We start from the raw sequence: 16,592 nt of genomic DNA, 5'->3' as shown, positions 1-16,592 counted from the left end.
ACACACACACACACACACACACACACACACACACACACACACAATGAGTAACTAATTGTCAAAATTTGTTAATTTGAAATAAACCTAGACATACTTAGGAAAGAATCTCAGCTGAGGAATTTCCTCCGTTAGATGGATCTGTGGGCACGTCTGAGGGCTATTTTCTTAATTGCTAATTGATGTAGAAGGGCCAAACCCACTGTGGGTGGTGGGCTTGGGCTGTATAAAAAAAGGTAGCTGAGCAAGCCAGTAAGCAGCATTCCTCCTGACTTCTGCTTTGGTTCCCGCCATTCTTGCCTTGGCTTCCCTCAGTGATGCACTGCGACCTGTAAGCTAAAATAAACTCTTTTCTCCCCAAGTTGGTTTTGGTCAACGTTTTATCATCACAACAAAAAAGCAAACTAAGACACTAATTAAACATTGCTGATCCATGATTCCAAGCACCATCCCAGGCCAACATTAGATTTCGAGCCTTCATTTCCCCTTAGAGACAGACAAGATCCCACCTACATCCTTCTCCTGCCCTGGAGGTGATGAAAGAGAACCTGAAGACTACTTGACAAGGACGCCACCCACCAGAACCACACTAGCAAGCATTTCCCTATTCGCGACAATTTATTGCTTATTTGGTGTTTTAGTTTTCTGATACAGGGTCTTATATAGCCTAGGCTGGCTGAAAACTCCATGTGTAGCCAAGGCCGACCTTGAATTCCTATTTTTTTGCTTCCATCTCCTCAAGTGTTGGGAGAAGGCATCCACCACTGCATCTGACTCAGTCTAGACAACTTAGCCTTTTAGGGGGAGTGGTCTTATTTTAACGGAGACTAGCACTGGAAATCTGGAAATCCCTTGGCTCTTCCTCCACAGGGGCTTTGAAGCCAGTCTGCAGTCTCAGACCGGTCAGCCTTCTTCCTGTTGCTGTGGTCTTTGAGGTTCCCCCACATAGCTGACAAAGCTGCAGGACTTAGATTTTTCTTGCTGGTTGCAAGTACTTCTGTAGGCAGCAGCTCACCAGGCCCCAGCCACAGTCTTTCCTGGTTGAAACTGATCTCAGGGCCCTTTCTCTAAGGTCTTTGATCTTAACTGTCACAGCTGGAAGCAGAGAGCCCAGGATGCTTAGTGAGTGTTTTCTGTAAACAGTGCCCAACAGGTTGTTTGTGGGCCCACGTGAAGCTCTTGTTTCACACTCTTGTAAACCAGGCTGAGGGGGGGGGCACCCTCTTGAGGCAAAAGAATGTTGGGGCTGGGAGACCTCAGATCCAGCCAAGGCTCTTTGCCTGCAGCCAGTGTCCTAACTCCCTCTGGTGCTGCTGGTCACTTCACTGGAACCTCAGGTGCTTTTCAATTCTGGAAAATTTAGATCTTGTGGGTTTTGTGGTGAAGAGAAAATGATGCCACCAGTGAGAGGTCCCCTGGCAGGCTCCCCCCAACCCTCCCCACCCCCGTCAGGCTGGGCTGGGCTGGCAAGCCCTGTTGTGGTTTGTCTCAGGGAGTGGCCATTTGATGCTTCTTTGATTGCCCTGACCTTCTGAAAAGTGAAGGCAGCTCCATTTTGCTGGGATGGGAACTGTAACACACCAGGCCCCAGCACCCCTTACTGTGCATGAACCAGCACTGCTCCTCAACAGAGTGGGTTGGCAGGACCACCAGAGTCATTAGCAAATGGTCACAGTACAATAGCCTGATCCTCAGCTCAGCCCCCACTGGTGGTGTGAGTCATATGAGTGTAGTGAAGAGTCACTTCAGGTTTGACACAGTGCTGCCCTTAGATCCAGATCTCTAACAGTTTTCATTAAAAAAATGGAGCTGGGTTTGTAGCCCAGTGGTAGAGTGTGGCATGATTATAGTGTGAGACCCATTGGCTTGGAGAAGTTTTAAAAAGTTTTAAATTATAAGCCGGGCATGGTGGTGCACGCCTTTCATCCCAGAGGCAGGTGCTGAGGCAGGTAGATCTCTGTGAGTTCAAGGCCAGCCTGGTGTACATAGTGACTTCCAGACCAGTTAAGGCTACAGGGAGACCCTGTCTCAAAAACAACAACAACAAAAAATTGTTTTTTTAAATTATATGTATATGTGTGGGGGTGCAGTATTTGCATGTGAGTATATGTGCCCATGGAGGCCAGAGGCGTTGGATCCCACTGGAGCTGGAGTTACAGGTAGCTGTGAGCCATCCAGTGTGGGTGCTGGGGACCAAACTCAGGTCCTCTACAAGAGCAGTGCATACTCTTAACTGCTGAGCCAACTCTCCAGCCCCATTTAAAAATTTTAAAACAGAGGCTGAAGAGATGGCTCAGCAACACTTGCTGTTCTTCCAGGTTCAGTTCTCAACACCTACATGGTAGCTGACAACTGCCTGTAATTCCAGTTCCAGGGAATCTGACACCCTCTTTTGATGTCTGTGGACGTTGCATGCACATGATGCACTTACACACATGCAGGCAAAACACTCATACACATAAAATAATGATAAATAAAGTATTTTTTAAATAGTAAACAGAGTGCCAGAGCTCTCAGATCTAGTGGTGATCATAGACTAGAGACTAGACCTCTGACCTTGCAAAATTCATACCTAAAGGAGGAGCAGACAGTGAAAAAGGAGAATTGAGATCCATCTGGGCCAGTTCCTGGAGGGCTAGGGAGGCTTCCTAGAGGAAGGGATGTGGAAGCCAAGCCTAGGCCGACATCCTTGGGAAGAGTCTCTCTGTCACAAAGAGGAGTGCATTGGCTAAACAGGGCTGGAGAAAGTGGAGGGGCAGAGCTGGAGATCCACATGCTTGCTCAGCCCAAGACCAGACTGGCACATCCCTCTACTAGCCAGTCATATCCAAAGTCTTGTGCAAAACAGACATGTTATTAATCATCCCCAAGGTCTGGCCTGTGAGCCCTGTGCTGTTGATAGATGGTCATTATTGATGCTGCTGTTAGTGCCAGGGCCTAGCCTTTTCTATTAATGTGGGAAAAAAATGAGTTTCTCAAAACTGAGTTTTAAGTTTGCACAGCTACTCAAAGAGGGTAGGCCCACCTCTGGTTAGCTCCCTGAAGCTGTGGTTTACAAGCCCTTTGGAGAGAAGGGAGGGCCTGGATGGGACTCATGGAGACAGAAACTCGTGTCTCCTTCTTCAGCCATTTTGTGAGCACTTCATACTCAAGTGCAGTACCAGGCATTGGGGGACAGAAATGAGTGAGGTAAACACAGGCCCAGCTTTGATAGACAGTAGGGGGATCTAACATGTCATTTGGGGGTCTCCGTATCCTAGTTCAGTATGAGCCAGTCATTCTTGGTTTTAAGATGAGGGAAGTAGGATTCAGAAAGGAATCAACTTCTTCAAGGTTGCACAACTAGTAAGTGGAAGATTTGAACTTGGATCTCTTCATTCAGATGATATGTATTCTTTTCCCTGTTCAGAAGCTGTTAGGTTAAGTAAGAGGTCACTGTGGCCCCGGGCTGTGACAGACTCAGAGATAGGGGTAGAATACTGACTTTGCCTGGGAGTCTAGTAAAGGGAGGCCCACTGAGCCAAAAGGGTAATTTGAGTAGAGGCTCAAGGATAGGAAACTAGGCAGGTATTCAGCTGCTGGATGAGTGAGTACAGGGAGGTAGGCAGGGCTGGGTAGGGGATGTAGAGATGAGCCTAGGAAAGGAGATTGGGGCTCTGATTTTAGAGTTTGCTTCTGGTCACATTGAGAGGAATGGATCAGCGTCTGAAGGAGGGATGGAAATGCCCTGCTTAGATTCGTATGGTGAAATGGCATCTGTACAATGACATTTGTGAACTTCACCCTGAAGACGTTTTCAGGAGTTTGGGTTTCCTAATGGAATAGCAAATAGACTGGAAGTTGCGTGGCTCAGCAGAGCCTTTGGTTAGTGCTGTCTCCCTTGGGTAGTGGAGCACGGGTACATGGTAGCCTGGGCTCACCTGGGTGCCAGTATTTTCACCAGATGCCCAGCTGTGCACCTAAATGTGGTTATTCTGCTCCTAGCTCTGCTCCCTCACCAGCAACCACTGCAAACCCTCCTGCCACTGAAGCTAGCAGGAAATCCAGAGCTTGGGAACTTGTGACAAGGCCAGTGACCCTAAGTCAGTAGAGTAGGGTTCTTTTAGATTATAAGTAGAACCAAACTATTATTTTTAGTTTATTACTCTAAAAGAATCTGTGTATGTCTTTATATATCTAGGTACATGTGGAAAACGGAGGTCCATGTCAGGTGTTTTTCTTAATTGCGCTTCATCTTTTTTCTTTTTTTCAAGTTTTATATGTATCCGTGCATGTATGTAAATGTACCACGTGCATACAGTGCCCATGGAGACCAGAAAGGGGCAGTGGATCCTCTGGATCTGGAGTTATGGATGGTTGTTAGCAGCCATGTGGGTGCTGGGAACTGAATCTGGGTCCTTTGAAAGAACAGCCAGTGCTTTTAACCACTGAACCATCTTTCCAGCCCCTCCATCTTTTTTCTTTTCTTTCTTTTTTTGAGGCAGGGTCTCACTCTGTAGCCCTGGCTGGCCTGGAACTCACTATGTAGACCAGGCTGGCTGTGAACTCACAGATACCCTCCTGCTCCTGCCTCTGTCTCTAAAGGTGTGTGCCACCATGCCAGGCTCTACCTTATTTCTTTGAGACAGGGTTTCTCTGAACCTGGACCTTACCAGTTAGGCTAGACTGGCTGGCCAGTGAGCTCCAGGGATCTGCCTGTCTTCTTATCCCCAGTACTGGGATTATAGATGCCCATGGCTATACCCACCTTCTTACACGGGTGCTGGGTGGGGATCTGTACTCTCGTCCTCGTGTTTACACAGTAATCACTTTGCCAACTAAACTGTCTCTATAGCCCTACTTATTAATATTTGCTTTTTAGTCAGGGTCTTGCTGTGTACCCCAAGCTGACTTCGAATTCTGCTTTCTCCTGCTTCATCCTCCTAAATGCTGGGATCTATAATCATACAATACCACTCTGGCTCCCTAGCTACTTTTTGAGGGAAATTTCGGAACATCTGGTGTGGCAGTCAGCACTGTTGTCATGGTGGATCTCATTTCACACTTGTATCCCTCTAACTACATGGGTTCTTCATTTGGGGTTCGTGGATAGAATTTCAGTGTTTCTGAACTTGGGTGAAAAAACTCATACTTAGTTTTCATTAACCTTGCCTGATGTTGAGTGCTATTCAGTTCAGCTGTAGTTAACTAACAGGGCATTGTGATTCGATCGCTAATGGCAATCTAGCTATTGCCTTTTTCTTTTGAAGGCAGCGAGGTTGGGGGAGAGGGGTGGGGGAAGACAAGGTCTCACATGTAGTCCAGGCTGACCTCAGTCTTGCTATATAGCTGGAGATGTCCTTGAACTCCCAGTCCTCCTGTGAATTCTAAGTGCTGAACCTCAGCTACTTTAGTGCCAGATCACATCTGAAATGGCCATGTACACCCACCACAACTTCAAAGTCATGACTGTTAGATCACTGCTAGATATTATTTCATACTCCAATAAAGAAACTTTTATTATCCCATCACGATTTTAAGTAATTTTTTAGATTTATTCATTATTGTTTGTTTTGTTGAGACAGAGACTCATCACTATGTAGCCCTGGAACTTACTATATATACCAGGCTGGCTTTGAACTCACAGAGACCTGCTTGCCTCTGCCTCCTAAGTGATGGGATTAAAGGTTAAATGTCCAGCTAAAGATTTATTTTTCTTTTAAATTATGTGTACTTGTGTGTGTGTGTGTGTGTGTGTGTGTGTGTGTGTGTGGGTGTGTGTGTTGGGGGGGCAGTATGTGCATGTGAGTGCAGGTGCCCACAGAGACCAGAAGAGGGTGTCAGATCCCTTGGAGCTGGAGTTACAGGTAGTTGTGAAGCTGCCTGATGTGAGTTCTGGGAACTGAACTGGGGTCCTCTGGAAGAGCAGTATGCTCTCTAACCACTGAACCATCTCTTCCACCTTAAGTAATATTTTGATAAGGGTATTTAAATGTAATTGATTCCCTTTGTAATCCAAAACTTTGTTCTTAGAGCTCCTGGTTCTCCCAAGACCATCAAAGGGGTCCCTAACCCCCAAATAGTTGGAAATATCTGTCCTAATTGTAAATTGGAAGCCTTTCTGGGTATTTGAAATTTAAAGCTATGTATTAGTCTTTAAATATATTTATTGTGTGTGTGCATCTTCACAGCAGACTCGTGAAGGTCAGAGAACAACTTTTGACAGTTGGTTTTCTACCTTGTGGGTTCTAGGGACCAAGCTCAGGTTGTCAGGTTTGGTGGCCAGTACCTTTACCTGCTAATCCATTTCACTAGCCCATATTTATTAGTGTTTTAGGATGTATGTTAACAAGAGTCCTTGGCCTTTCTAGAAATATACTGAGATCTTTACAGATGAAAGAGAAAGGAATGAATGAACCAGACAGCAAAACCCTTGGGGTCTAGCTGGACCTGAGTGTTTCTAAGTGACAGGGCCCCAGACTTTTAGGTGAGCTTGCCTTTTGGGGACACCAGAAGTCACCAGTAGAGAGACTAGTCTGGTCACCATCTTAGAAACTCTCATGATTACTGGGTGCTGGGGGCTCAGCCAAGCCAATGGCTGGGCTCACTGGTTCTCTCTGGGTGGAAGCACACACCCCTCTGTCGGAGCCTCTGGGTAGCCCCAGTTGGAATAAGCTCCCTTCTTTTCAGGCAGGTCAGTGCTGTGCCGTTGTCTTGCCTGTACCCACAGTGCTGGTCAGAACCCCATGCTGACCTAGGTCAGCCTGTCCATGTTTCCACTTATCTTACTTGAGTCTTTTGAAAGCTTTGGACATTCTTCTCTTGAGGAATATAGACTCATGTATCTGGAATTTGCTGACTTCTCGGGGTGTACATCTCTGATAGCCTGTGTAGAGACTGCAGTCAAGGGCAGTTACCAGCAGTGTCCCCACCCAGTAGTCACAGCCACCATGCCGGGTACTCTCTGTGTAATGACAAGCTGAGTGCTTGTCTCTTAAATTCCTCAGGAAGGAGCGTTTATTATTATCATCCTTTATGGGAGAGGAAACTGAGGCTATCTGGGGGGAGGAGGGTGTTAAGTGACTTGTCACAGAGCCAGGGTATGACTGAGGCCTCTGTTCCAATCCAGGCTGTCTGTTTCTTGGGTGGAAAGTTGCCCATCCTTCCAAGCCCCCATCATTTTTGTTATCAGTTACCCACATGCTCACCCCAGGCAGGAAGGCCGACTTCTGGTTAACTGGCCTTAACCAGTTATGCTTTTACTCTTGAGGAGCTGGTCCTGGGGGGCAGGACGGTCTGCCAGCCTCAGTGAGGTTGGGGACTCCTTGCCTGTGATCAGACTCTTCTCCCAACTTCTCTCCCGGTTTGTGCCTTTCTGCCCCATGAATGACAGCCAGCCACCCCCTCCCCCCATTCTTCTCCTCAGCACATTGCTAGCATCTGCTTGAGCTCCCCTGGAGTGCACATGGCTGCCACATACTTGTACTACCCATGAATGTGACCTTTTCTTTACTGGACTTCCTACAGGCGAAGCTGGTGCGGTACATCTGTAAACAGCGGCAGTGCAAGCTGAGTGTGGCTCCCAGCGACAGGACTGCCGAGCTCAACAGCTACCCACGCTTCTGTGACTGGCTATATACCTTCAGTGTGAGGCCCGAGGTGGTGCAGGTATATGGCGGGACGCAGGCTAGGGGACGGGCAAGAGGGGGCAAGCAGTGGCCACACCCAAACTTGAGGGTGAGGCTCACCGTGGCTAAGACAAAGGAGCTGTATGCTCTAGTCTTGGGAGGGGGTATGAGGGTGACATGGGGGTGGCAGCCAGCAGGGACCTAGAGTACCTGTGACTACAGTAAGTGCCCTACGTGCCATTACCCCATAAACTGGGATAACCTGGCCATACTGGTCACTTATTTGCTCATCATAATGACAGCTGCCTCCTTTTTTTGGAATCTGGCTATGTGGAAAACACTGTTTAAACTCTTTGAAATTATAATCTCATTTTGCACAGTCTTCTATAAGGAAGGTATTATCATTCTACCATTTTAGGTTTGACACACAGCTGGAAACTAAGGGACTTAGAAACTGAGTTCTTTCTTCTGACTGCTGAGGGGTATTGATTTTCTTCTTGGATTCATCATCCCATTCATTCATCCTGCCCACCCACGATTTCCCACTTAACCAACCAGTGTACTTGGAGAGTTGGTATTAGGTAACAGTGAAGTGAAATATGCTAGTGTGTGGAAGATGTGGTTCACTGAGGCAAGTCTTGTAAAATCTACATCGTATTCTAACAAGAATAAGACTGACCTTTGCTAGAGTATAAAAAGTAGTGTGGGAGCCAGGTGTGGTGGTGCATACCTTTAATCTGGTCTACATAGTGAGTTTCTGGCCAGCTGGGGCTACAGGGAGAGCCTGTCTCAAAAATAAAATAAACACCATCCATTCATTTTGTATAGGAAAACAGAAAGAGATGGGAGGAATCCCGTGCATATTCCCAACACTCAGAAAGAAAGACTTTGAGCATTGAGATTTTGAATTTCCTTCTGTTTTTTCCCCTCCGTAATAGAAAAGTCTTTATAGAACTTCCAGTGGGTTAGGGCTTACACCAGCCAGGTAGGGGGTCACTGGTCCCAGTGGCTGATGAGCACTTAGGTTGTGGCTGTGCTTTTACAGATGAGGAGAGCTATGTTCTGAAACCTTGGTCACCAAAGAAAATAAGAAAGTACCTTATGTGTGACTTTTTATATCTGACACCTGTTGAAGGGATAGTCTTTTGGATAAGTCTTTTGGCTGTGTAAGATATTGCTGAAGTTAATTTCCTCTGGCAGTCATCCTCCTGCCTTTGCCCCTTGGGTGCTGGGATTCTAGGTGTGCAGCATCATGCTCAGCAGATTGATCTTTCACTTTTTCAAATATGGGCTTTTGAAATTAGAATCTGTCTGTGGTTCACCTCATATTTCTACTGGATGGCGCCGGTTAAACCATCTTGAATAATCTTGTTTTGCTTTCATCTTTTGACAGGTTAAACCATCATGTGTTTCTTGTGATTTCACACTTTTGTGTTATATATCTTTGTATATATATTTTTTTCTTTTTTTTTGAGACAGTGTCTCATTATGTAGCCCTGGCTGGCCTGGAACTCATTATGTAGACCAAGCTGGCCTCAATCTCACAGAGATCTGCCTACCCCTGCCTCCTGAGTGCTGGGATTAAAGGTATATGCCACCACACCCACCCATATTTATCATTTCTTTATTAATGTTTTACTGAGTGGCTATAATAGAGTTACCAGGCAAAAGTATGACAGTGACCAGTATAATTAATGAAGCCTTTTGTAAATACTTAAACATTTAGTAATTTTCCATAGGAAAGATTCCTGGGTAGAAAATGACCCCAACATAAAATGTGCCTGTCATGTCATGGGGCTGAGAGTGAGGGGATCCCACAGGGGAGCTTAGCACTGAGGTACTACTGTTCTAGGCCCCATGTATAGCGTGGGCCAGTTTGTAGGCTGAAAGAGTGGGCTGGTGTGAAGACTGAAGGAAACTGCTCTGTGAGACAGGTTCCTTGAATATTGACAGTTGCACACCCACACATACGTGGGCACTCATAGCCACATACACTGTACATAATGAGCTGCCACCTCTGTCCGTTTCCTCCCCTACCTTCCTGCCCACAGTTTTATGCCATACGGGAAAGAGGTTGGACATGTAATATAGTCACAGATCTAAGAGCATCGATTTAGCGACTCTGCCCCCAGCTGAGTCCCCCGGTACCTCCTCCTTTTCCAAGATCTCAGGGACAGAAAGCAGCTCTCCCTGCACTTGTGCCTGGATCTCTAGCTGAGAGCACAGCAGTTCAGGGACCGTCATAGAGTTAATGTCAGGGATAGACCTGAGGTTCAGGCCCAGTATGCTAGACTTCAGACTGTGCCTTTCCCCCTTCTTTGTTCTCTTAAGATGTGTTAGGCAGATGGCCTTACTTCCTGAGGGATTTTTCTGCAAATAACCTATAGAGTTTGAGAGATTCCATCCTTTAGAGGGCCCTGATATGCCCAGGTATTGTGTATAGTCTTACTGAAGCAGCTTGCTGTGGCCCCTGGAGAGCTGTGTGAAGACAGGTCAGAGACCCAGCCAGGCCTAGATGCAACAGGTGAGTCACGCATTGGCTAAATCATAAAGCCCTGAGTGATTCAGCAAAGCTGAGTGCTTAGTAAGAATTGAGCCTCTTTGGATAGGCAACAGAGCCCAAAGGCCAGGCGGTCACTGGGAGCCAGGATGTTCCTTGGGATGGAGGAATGGGGGAATGGAGGGTCAGATTGAGAGAGCAGGTCACACTGCCTATAACCTCTCACTTGGAATTCATGTGACAGCCGAGAAGCTAAGTGCTCAGAGATTGTGTCCCACAATTGCATATGTGCATGCTTCCTTACACAGATATACCTCATCTTCCATGAAAGTATATATGCTGTCTTCTGTCCTACCTTCCCACCTTCGTGCTTGGTTAGGTGGTACTTTGGATCCCCCCCTTCATCCCCCTCTGTGTGCTTCTAAGGAGTTATATATCACTGTGTACATCAGATCTGTCAGAACGACCAGCGACACTGTGGGGTGCTTTGATCCCAGCCCATCCTGGCCCTTCACTCTGTGGGATGCCCAGGCCTTCATGGGATGGCATATTCCTTGCATTGCTAGACTTTCATGGATGCTAGAGGTTAAGTGACATTATCTCCCTGGCCTGTCTGACCTAGCGCCTTACCCTGTCCTGCTAAAGAAGCTAGCAAGCCTGCAAACAGGCTTGCAGGACAACTTGACTCCCACTGATGGAGAGGAGTGCTGAGACACCAGCCTGCCAGAGGGAGCTAGAACCTATTAGCCTCTCCAGAAAGTCAGCTGGAAGTCTCTACTTGGCAACACAAATCCTTCTAGAGCTGACCCTTCTCTGCCTGGCCTTGAGTTTGGCCTGGAGAGTCTCCTTTTAGGAGTACAGACTGCAGAGCTCAGCTCCCTGAAGAGATTGCCCCATGCATGTGAGCATGAGCTTTAGACCAGGATCACTAGGCCAGGAAGCTACACCATCTGCTCCTCTTTGCAGACAGGAGTCCTTGGTCACCTAGCTGCACTAGAATGTGGTCTCTGAAGGCCTGTGGCTGCTGCTGCCTGAGCTCCTTTTCAGTGGGGATGGGAAAGCCCTGAGTACTGTGACCACAGACATACAGGTACAAGAGCAAGCAGAACCTGGCGCTGTGGCTGTATGTATTAGTCAGAGTTCTCTAGAGTAACAGATGGGATCTGGAGGTTCAACAAAGGCTGCCCTGGGCAGGCTGAGAATCCTGTAGTTGCTCAGTCCACAGACTGTATGTCTCAGCAATCCCAGTCTGGTGCTGAAGGCCTGAAGGATTCCTGGAGAGCTGCTAGTCTACAGTGAACAAGATTGTAGGCAAACAGACCCAAACCAAAAGTTTCTCTCGTCCATGTCCTTTTATCTGTGCTGCCACCAAAAGGTGCCATCCACATTTGGGGGCGGGGGGGGGGTGTCTTCCAGCTTCAGCTAATCTGATCAAGAAAATCCCTAGCAGGAGTACCCAGTAGCTTGTGTTTTAATTTATTCCAGATCCAGTCAAGTTGACAATCAAAACTAGCCCAGTGTCCCAAAAGCCCCTCCATCTTCACCAGTGACCCTGGGCAAGTCACTTTGTCCCTCTGGGACTCTGTTTACCTACATAAGAAGTGGTTTAGGTAGTTTGCTCCATCAGCCCCTTCCTCGAGTAAGATGAGTGGTGGAGTTGTGTCGGGGGGTGGGGGCAGTTTATTGGGTGGCTGGGGGGTTGTTGCATAGAAACACACCTTCCTCTTCTACCGAAGGGGCTGGGAGGTGCTAGGCTATGCTGTGCCTTCAGCGGTGTCTCTTCTCCCAGGACTGGAGTCCCGCTGTCCTTCAGAAACAATTTCACACTTTCTCTTTGGGCTTCAATGGAACCTGTACTTCAGGCAGTCAGAGCTTGTGACCCCTCCCCACCCCATCAGCATGGTGTTTTCACCTCTTAGACCCCCGAGTCAGGCTTTTCTCTCAGATTTTTCAGGAGACCTTCCTTGTGCACACACCCTTTTGTTTGGTTTGCTGCTTTTGTCTTCACGTTGTTACTTAGCCCAGGCAAGAAACGATCAGGAAACAGATACCCGAATACTGAGAATTGGGGCCTTTAAACTGTTCCCCATACCAGACAAAGGAAGGGGTTGTTCTGCAATGAGCAAGCGGAGGCCTCCCTGTTCCTCCTCTCAGAGGTTAACAGCCTCATTCCCACTTGGCAGGGACCCTCGCCAGACCCCTTCATGCATGCTGCCGTCATTCAAATTGACAGTTCATGTTTGTTCCCTTTCTGTCTTTTGTTTGCTATAATGGGATCATGCGATGTGTACTCTGCGTGATGTTACTCTTATTCTCGCTTTTCTGTTAGTCAAAAAAAAATCCACTTTATTCTTTCATAACAGAATACTGAGAGAATTCTCCAAGATGTCTGATGTGGGCTGGGGATGCAGCTCTATGATGATAGAGTGCTGCTCTCTGGAAAGTGACCACCAACACTACTTAACTTGCAGATGAGGCTGAGGTTAGCCAACCCTGCAGATGCAGGAGCAGTAATGTGAGCAAGGAGAGAGACCCCCATACATATGATGAGGCTCTGGGTTCCATCCCCAGCAGAGGGAGGGAAGGAGGGAAGAAGAGAGGGAGGAAAAAAGGAAGGCAGAAGGAACCTACCTTTAGGAACAACTATATTTGGATGGGGCCACTTGCTTGCACAGCTGTTCACAGTGACATCAGACATCTGAATGAGCTGAGAACCTATGCTCAGAGAAACTACCTCTGTGGTCCCACCCCCAGAGGCCATGTACCTAGCAGCATGGTACCTAACAGTTGAGATCACAGAAATGAACAGAGGTCACTGTGGGACAGAGGCTTGGGGTGTTGGGGTCCCTCTCAGTATCTCTTCATCTCTGTGTCTGGCAGATCCAGGATGCCTGGCAGCTGAAGGATCCAGCATTGGCAACTCATCACAGGATGAGCTGCCCTGGGACAGTTCCTGGAGTTTTTCAGGGGTGGGATTTGTCCTTCCCCACTTTGAGTTTCTTGCTGACCTTAACTCTTTACAGCATCATGACTGGGGTGCTGATTTTTCCCTTAGGAAAACATAGGCATGAGTCACACATGGATGAAACTGTATGCATGTAGGGCCTCCTTTACATTACCTTTCTGGAGTCGTCCCTGCTCCTGTAGAGTTGACCATTCATCTCAGCTTTAGCTGCAGGTTGGACAGTATTTTTGGTCACTTTCTAGACAATAGTGCCTTTAAAGAGAAAGTGACTTCAAGCCAGGCATCATGGGTCTCACCTTTAAACACTTCTAGGGCTATTCTGGCCATGCAAACTCAGATTCCTCCTCTTTCCCCTCACCTGTAGGTGCCTGAGGCAGCATATAGTAATTATCCATGATTACGGATGCTCAGCCCTTCATCCAGAAGGACCTCAGTGATGGAAATGCTCTGCTCTGCCCATTCCAGTGTGGTGTCTAAGAAATGATGTGTATGATGCCATCAGCAGTCTTAACCTTGCATCAGTGCTATATTATCATGACACTTCCCCAGCTCTAGGAGTTCCAGGCTTGGGTGAAACACAAATTGAGAGCCCACATGAGATGCTCTGATGGAAGTCAGTTTAGGGTATGTGAGCTCGTGGGCAGACTCACCCTGGGAAGTCAAGGAAAGACACCATCAGGGAAGGTATCCTTGAGCACCAAGATAGGGCAGTAAAAGCACCCAAACAAAAAGCCAGAGCTATGTCCATGGGATGTACTGGAGGGATGTGTGGGAGGAGGCCAGTGAGGAAGCTGGGCCAGTTCAGGGAACTCTGCATGTGTGGAACAGAGTATGCATTTGTTTTAAGGGGATAATTATGTGTGTGTGTGAGAGAGAGAGGGAGGAAGATTGAATATTGGAATTGTTTTAAGGAAAAATAAAGTTCCCACTGGTGAACAGGCTGAGTTCCCTGTAGGGTTGCTTGAAGATGTGAGGGAGAAGAGGGCAGTGGCTTGAATGGAAACAGGGCCCAAAGGCCTGGAGAGTAGAAGGGCTCAGAATGGAAAAGGGCCTGGAGACAAGTTCAAAAGGAAGGTGTCATAGCCCCCCCCCCCCATCCCTTGCTCCCACACTGTGACAGCTTCCAGCCACCCCTGAACCACAGGTTAAATCTAAACATCACAGCTTTGGGTTCTGGCTGCAACTGGGAAGTGATTTCAGAGCCTGCTGGCGAGGAGCCATTTTTTTTTTTCCTTCAGCAATTTCCCTATTGGAAGTTGTTGAAGGAAGTGGCAAAGGCCAGCTAGGATCAGTTTTAGCAGGCAGAAGCAGAGGCTGTGCAAAGCCTGGGATCCAGCGCAGAGCCTCGCCATCCATTCCTGTCTAAACTCAAGAGCTGGAGCTTCTGAGCTGAAGATGTCTGTGGGTCTAGTATGGGGCTTCGTACTGTGAGCCAGATAGGCAGGGTTCTTGTCTCCCTGCCTCAGTCTTCTCAGTCTCATTGGAAGAGGCCTTCTCTTGGGGTGAGGGAGTGCTGCCTGACCCCTGCCACCATCGTGGCCTTCCATTAGCTGCGAATGACTATGTAGCCTGGGGGAGTGTGGACAGGAGGGCTCTGTAAGATGCAAACCAGAAAAGTGCGTTCATATTTGACCCCTGCGGTCCAGCTCAACAGTGTGTCCTGTGGCTTTCCCTCCTAGCTTCTCTACTCATCCCATCAGCCCCCACGCTCACTCTCTGGGAGCCAGAGGCCTGGCTCTTTGCTCTCCGGTAACTGGAAGCCTCCTCAGGAAGCAGATACACTGTGCTCCCTTGAGGAGGGGTTAGCTCCAGACAGGTCAGCTCTAGCTGCCTGGGTCACAGGAACTAAAGTACAGTGTTGGATGCTAGGTCTCAGTACGGATGCTGGATCTCAGTAGCAGGCGCTAGGTCTGAGGAGCAGCTTAGTACACTGGGCCACAGAGTCTTCCCTACTTAGGATGAACCAGCAGAGGCCCATTGGGTAGACAATCAGCTTCTGTCACACCCTACTAGACAGGGAAGAGCTGAAGTTGGGGTGTGGAAGGAAAAGTGCAAATAACAAAGCTAGCACGGTCCTGTTTAATCCTTATTTGTGGGGAAGGCAGCGGGGAGAGCACATGACTCTTTGTTTTCTGGTTTAGCAAAATGAAGCTCAGAGAAGTCCGCCAGATGTTTCAACCATAAACTTACTTATCAGTGAGTTGGAGATGTCTCAGCCTTGAAACTCACTCATTAGCGAGTTGCAGATGTTTCGGCCATGAAGCTTATTTATCGGCAAGTTGGAATTCTTGACCAGCACATGACCTGCCTGAGACGTGACTTGTCTGAGAGGCTTCATGGCTCCTGACTTTTATATTTTTCAAGCACATGACTCTTTGTTTTCTGGTTTAGCAAAATGAAGCTCAGAGAAGTCCAGTGACTTGTCAGCATCACACAGTGAACTGATGCCAGGGTCAGAATTTGAACTTAGGATCCAAAGCTGTGGGCCCTGCCCGTCCCAGACCAGCCCCGCTTGGCACTCTTGTCTGTAGTCGTTCAATTGGCTGCCTGTCTTTCATGTTCTCTCCCTCCTGCGCTGCCATTCTTCCCACTCCCCTTCCTTCTTTCCTTCACCTCCTTTCATTGTTCATTTATTGATCGTTTCTTTGCCAAGGTGCCCAGATGGGGGCTGACAGCTGGAGAATGCAGTTACTGTCCGCCACAGCCCCCCATGGTGCAGATCTCAAGTGGAGGGCGCACTTCAGCCTTCTCCCCTCGTCCAGCCGTGGACTTGCTCCTGACATGTGTTTAACCATGATTATGTGCTGGATCGTGTTCTAGCCATGTGCTACTCTCCAGTTGATGAAGTACTGTCTGTATTTTTCTGATCCTGGACCAAAGTACCCTCTTTAAGTTTCTAGACTAGGAGTGCCACTGGGCTCTAGCAGTCTGTAAGGTCACAGGGAAGGATGTTTCTTAAGCTCTGGGTTTTGGACTGCAAGCTTGCTCTTTAGATTTCTAGGCTATGAGTGCAGTGCAGAATGACCACACTGGATGCACCATGAGTTCAGGGTCTGACTGCTTTGTTCATTGCTCTGTCCCTAGTACACTGGTGTGTGTCCTGAATGCTTGGGTTCAAATGTCATCCAAAGCCTTTCTGCTCCTTGGGTGCTATGTCATCTGGGCCAGTAAAGGCGGCATTACAGGATCTCTAGGGAGGCTGCAGGTAGTTCTAGGCTCCTGTGTGTCTGTTGGCCGAAGACTGGACTTGAGCAATAGTGTATGCCTATGGCCTGTAGCTTTGGTGCGGTGTGTGCTGAACTCCCTCCTCTGGGGACCACCTTGAGGGCAGGATTGCTCTAGAAGAGATCTGATGAACCAGATTGCACTGAGAAACATTTGTGTCAACTCTGCCCTGCTTCAGTTACCATAAAGCAAAGTTTCTTCTGTGTCACCGTGTGTGTGTGTGTGTATGTGTGTGTGTGTGTGTGTGTGTGTGTGTGTGTGTGTGTGTGTGGTGTGGTGTGTGTGTGTGAATGGGAGA

General features: G+C 47.9%; 1 protein-coding gene across 4 annotated transcripts in view; it reads left to right on the top strand.

Moving 5' to 3' along the window:
* The window catches only part of Ksr1 (kinase suppressor of ras 1), a 148,380-nt gene that overhangs the window by 78,646 nt on the left and 53,142 nt on the right, over nucleotides 1-16,592 (top strand). For 3 of the 4 annotated variants that reach the window (XM_008821598.3, XM_008821597.3, XM_008821599.2), the window contains exon 2: nucleotides 7,504-7,644. The exons of the other annotated variant lie outside the window; for it this stretch is intronic. In XM_008821598.3, coding sequence (XP_008819820.1) covers nucleotides 7,504-7,644 — 141 coding nt within the window. The remainder of the gene's footprint in view (nucleotides 1-7,503; nucleotides 7,645-16,592) is intronic. 4 annotated transcript variants of the gene reach the window in all.

This window comes from Nannospalax galili, unplaced genomic scaffold (genome assembly GCF_000622305.1).
Source record: "Nannospalax galili isolate Female #2095 unplaced genomic scaffold, S.galili_v1.0 scaffold8, whole genome shotgun sequence".
Taxonomy (NCBI): Eukaryota; Metazoa; Chordata; class Mammalia; order Rodentia; family Spalacidae; genus Nannospalax; species Nannospalax galili.
Note: the sequence above shows the minus strand (reverse complement) of the source record. Positions and strands in the feature narration are given on the sequence as shown.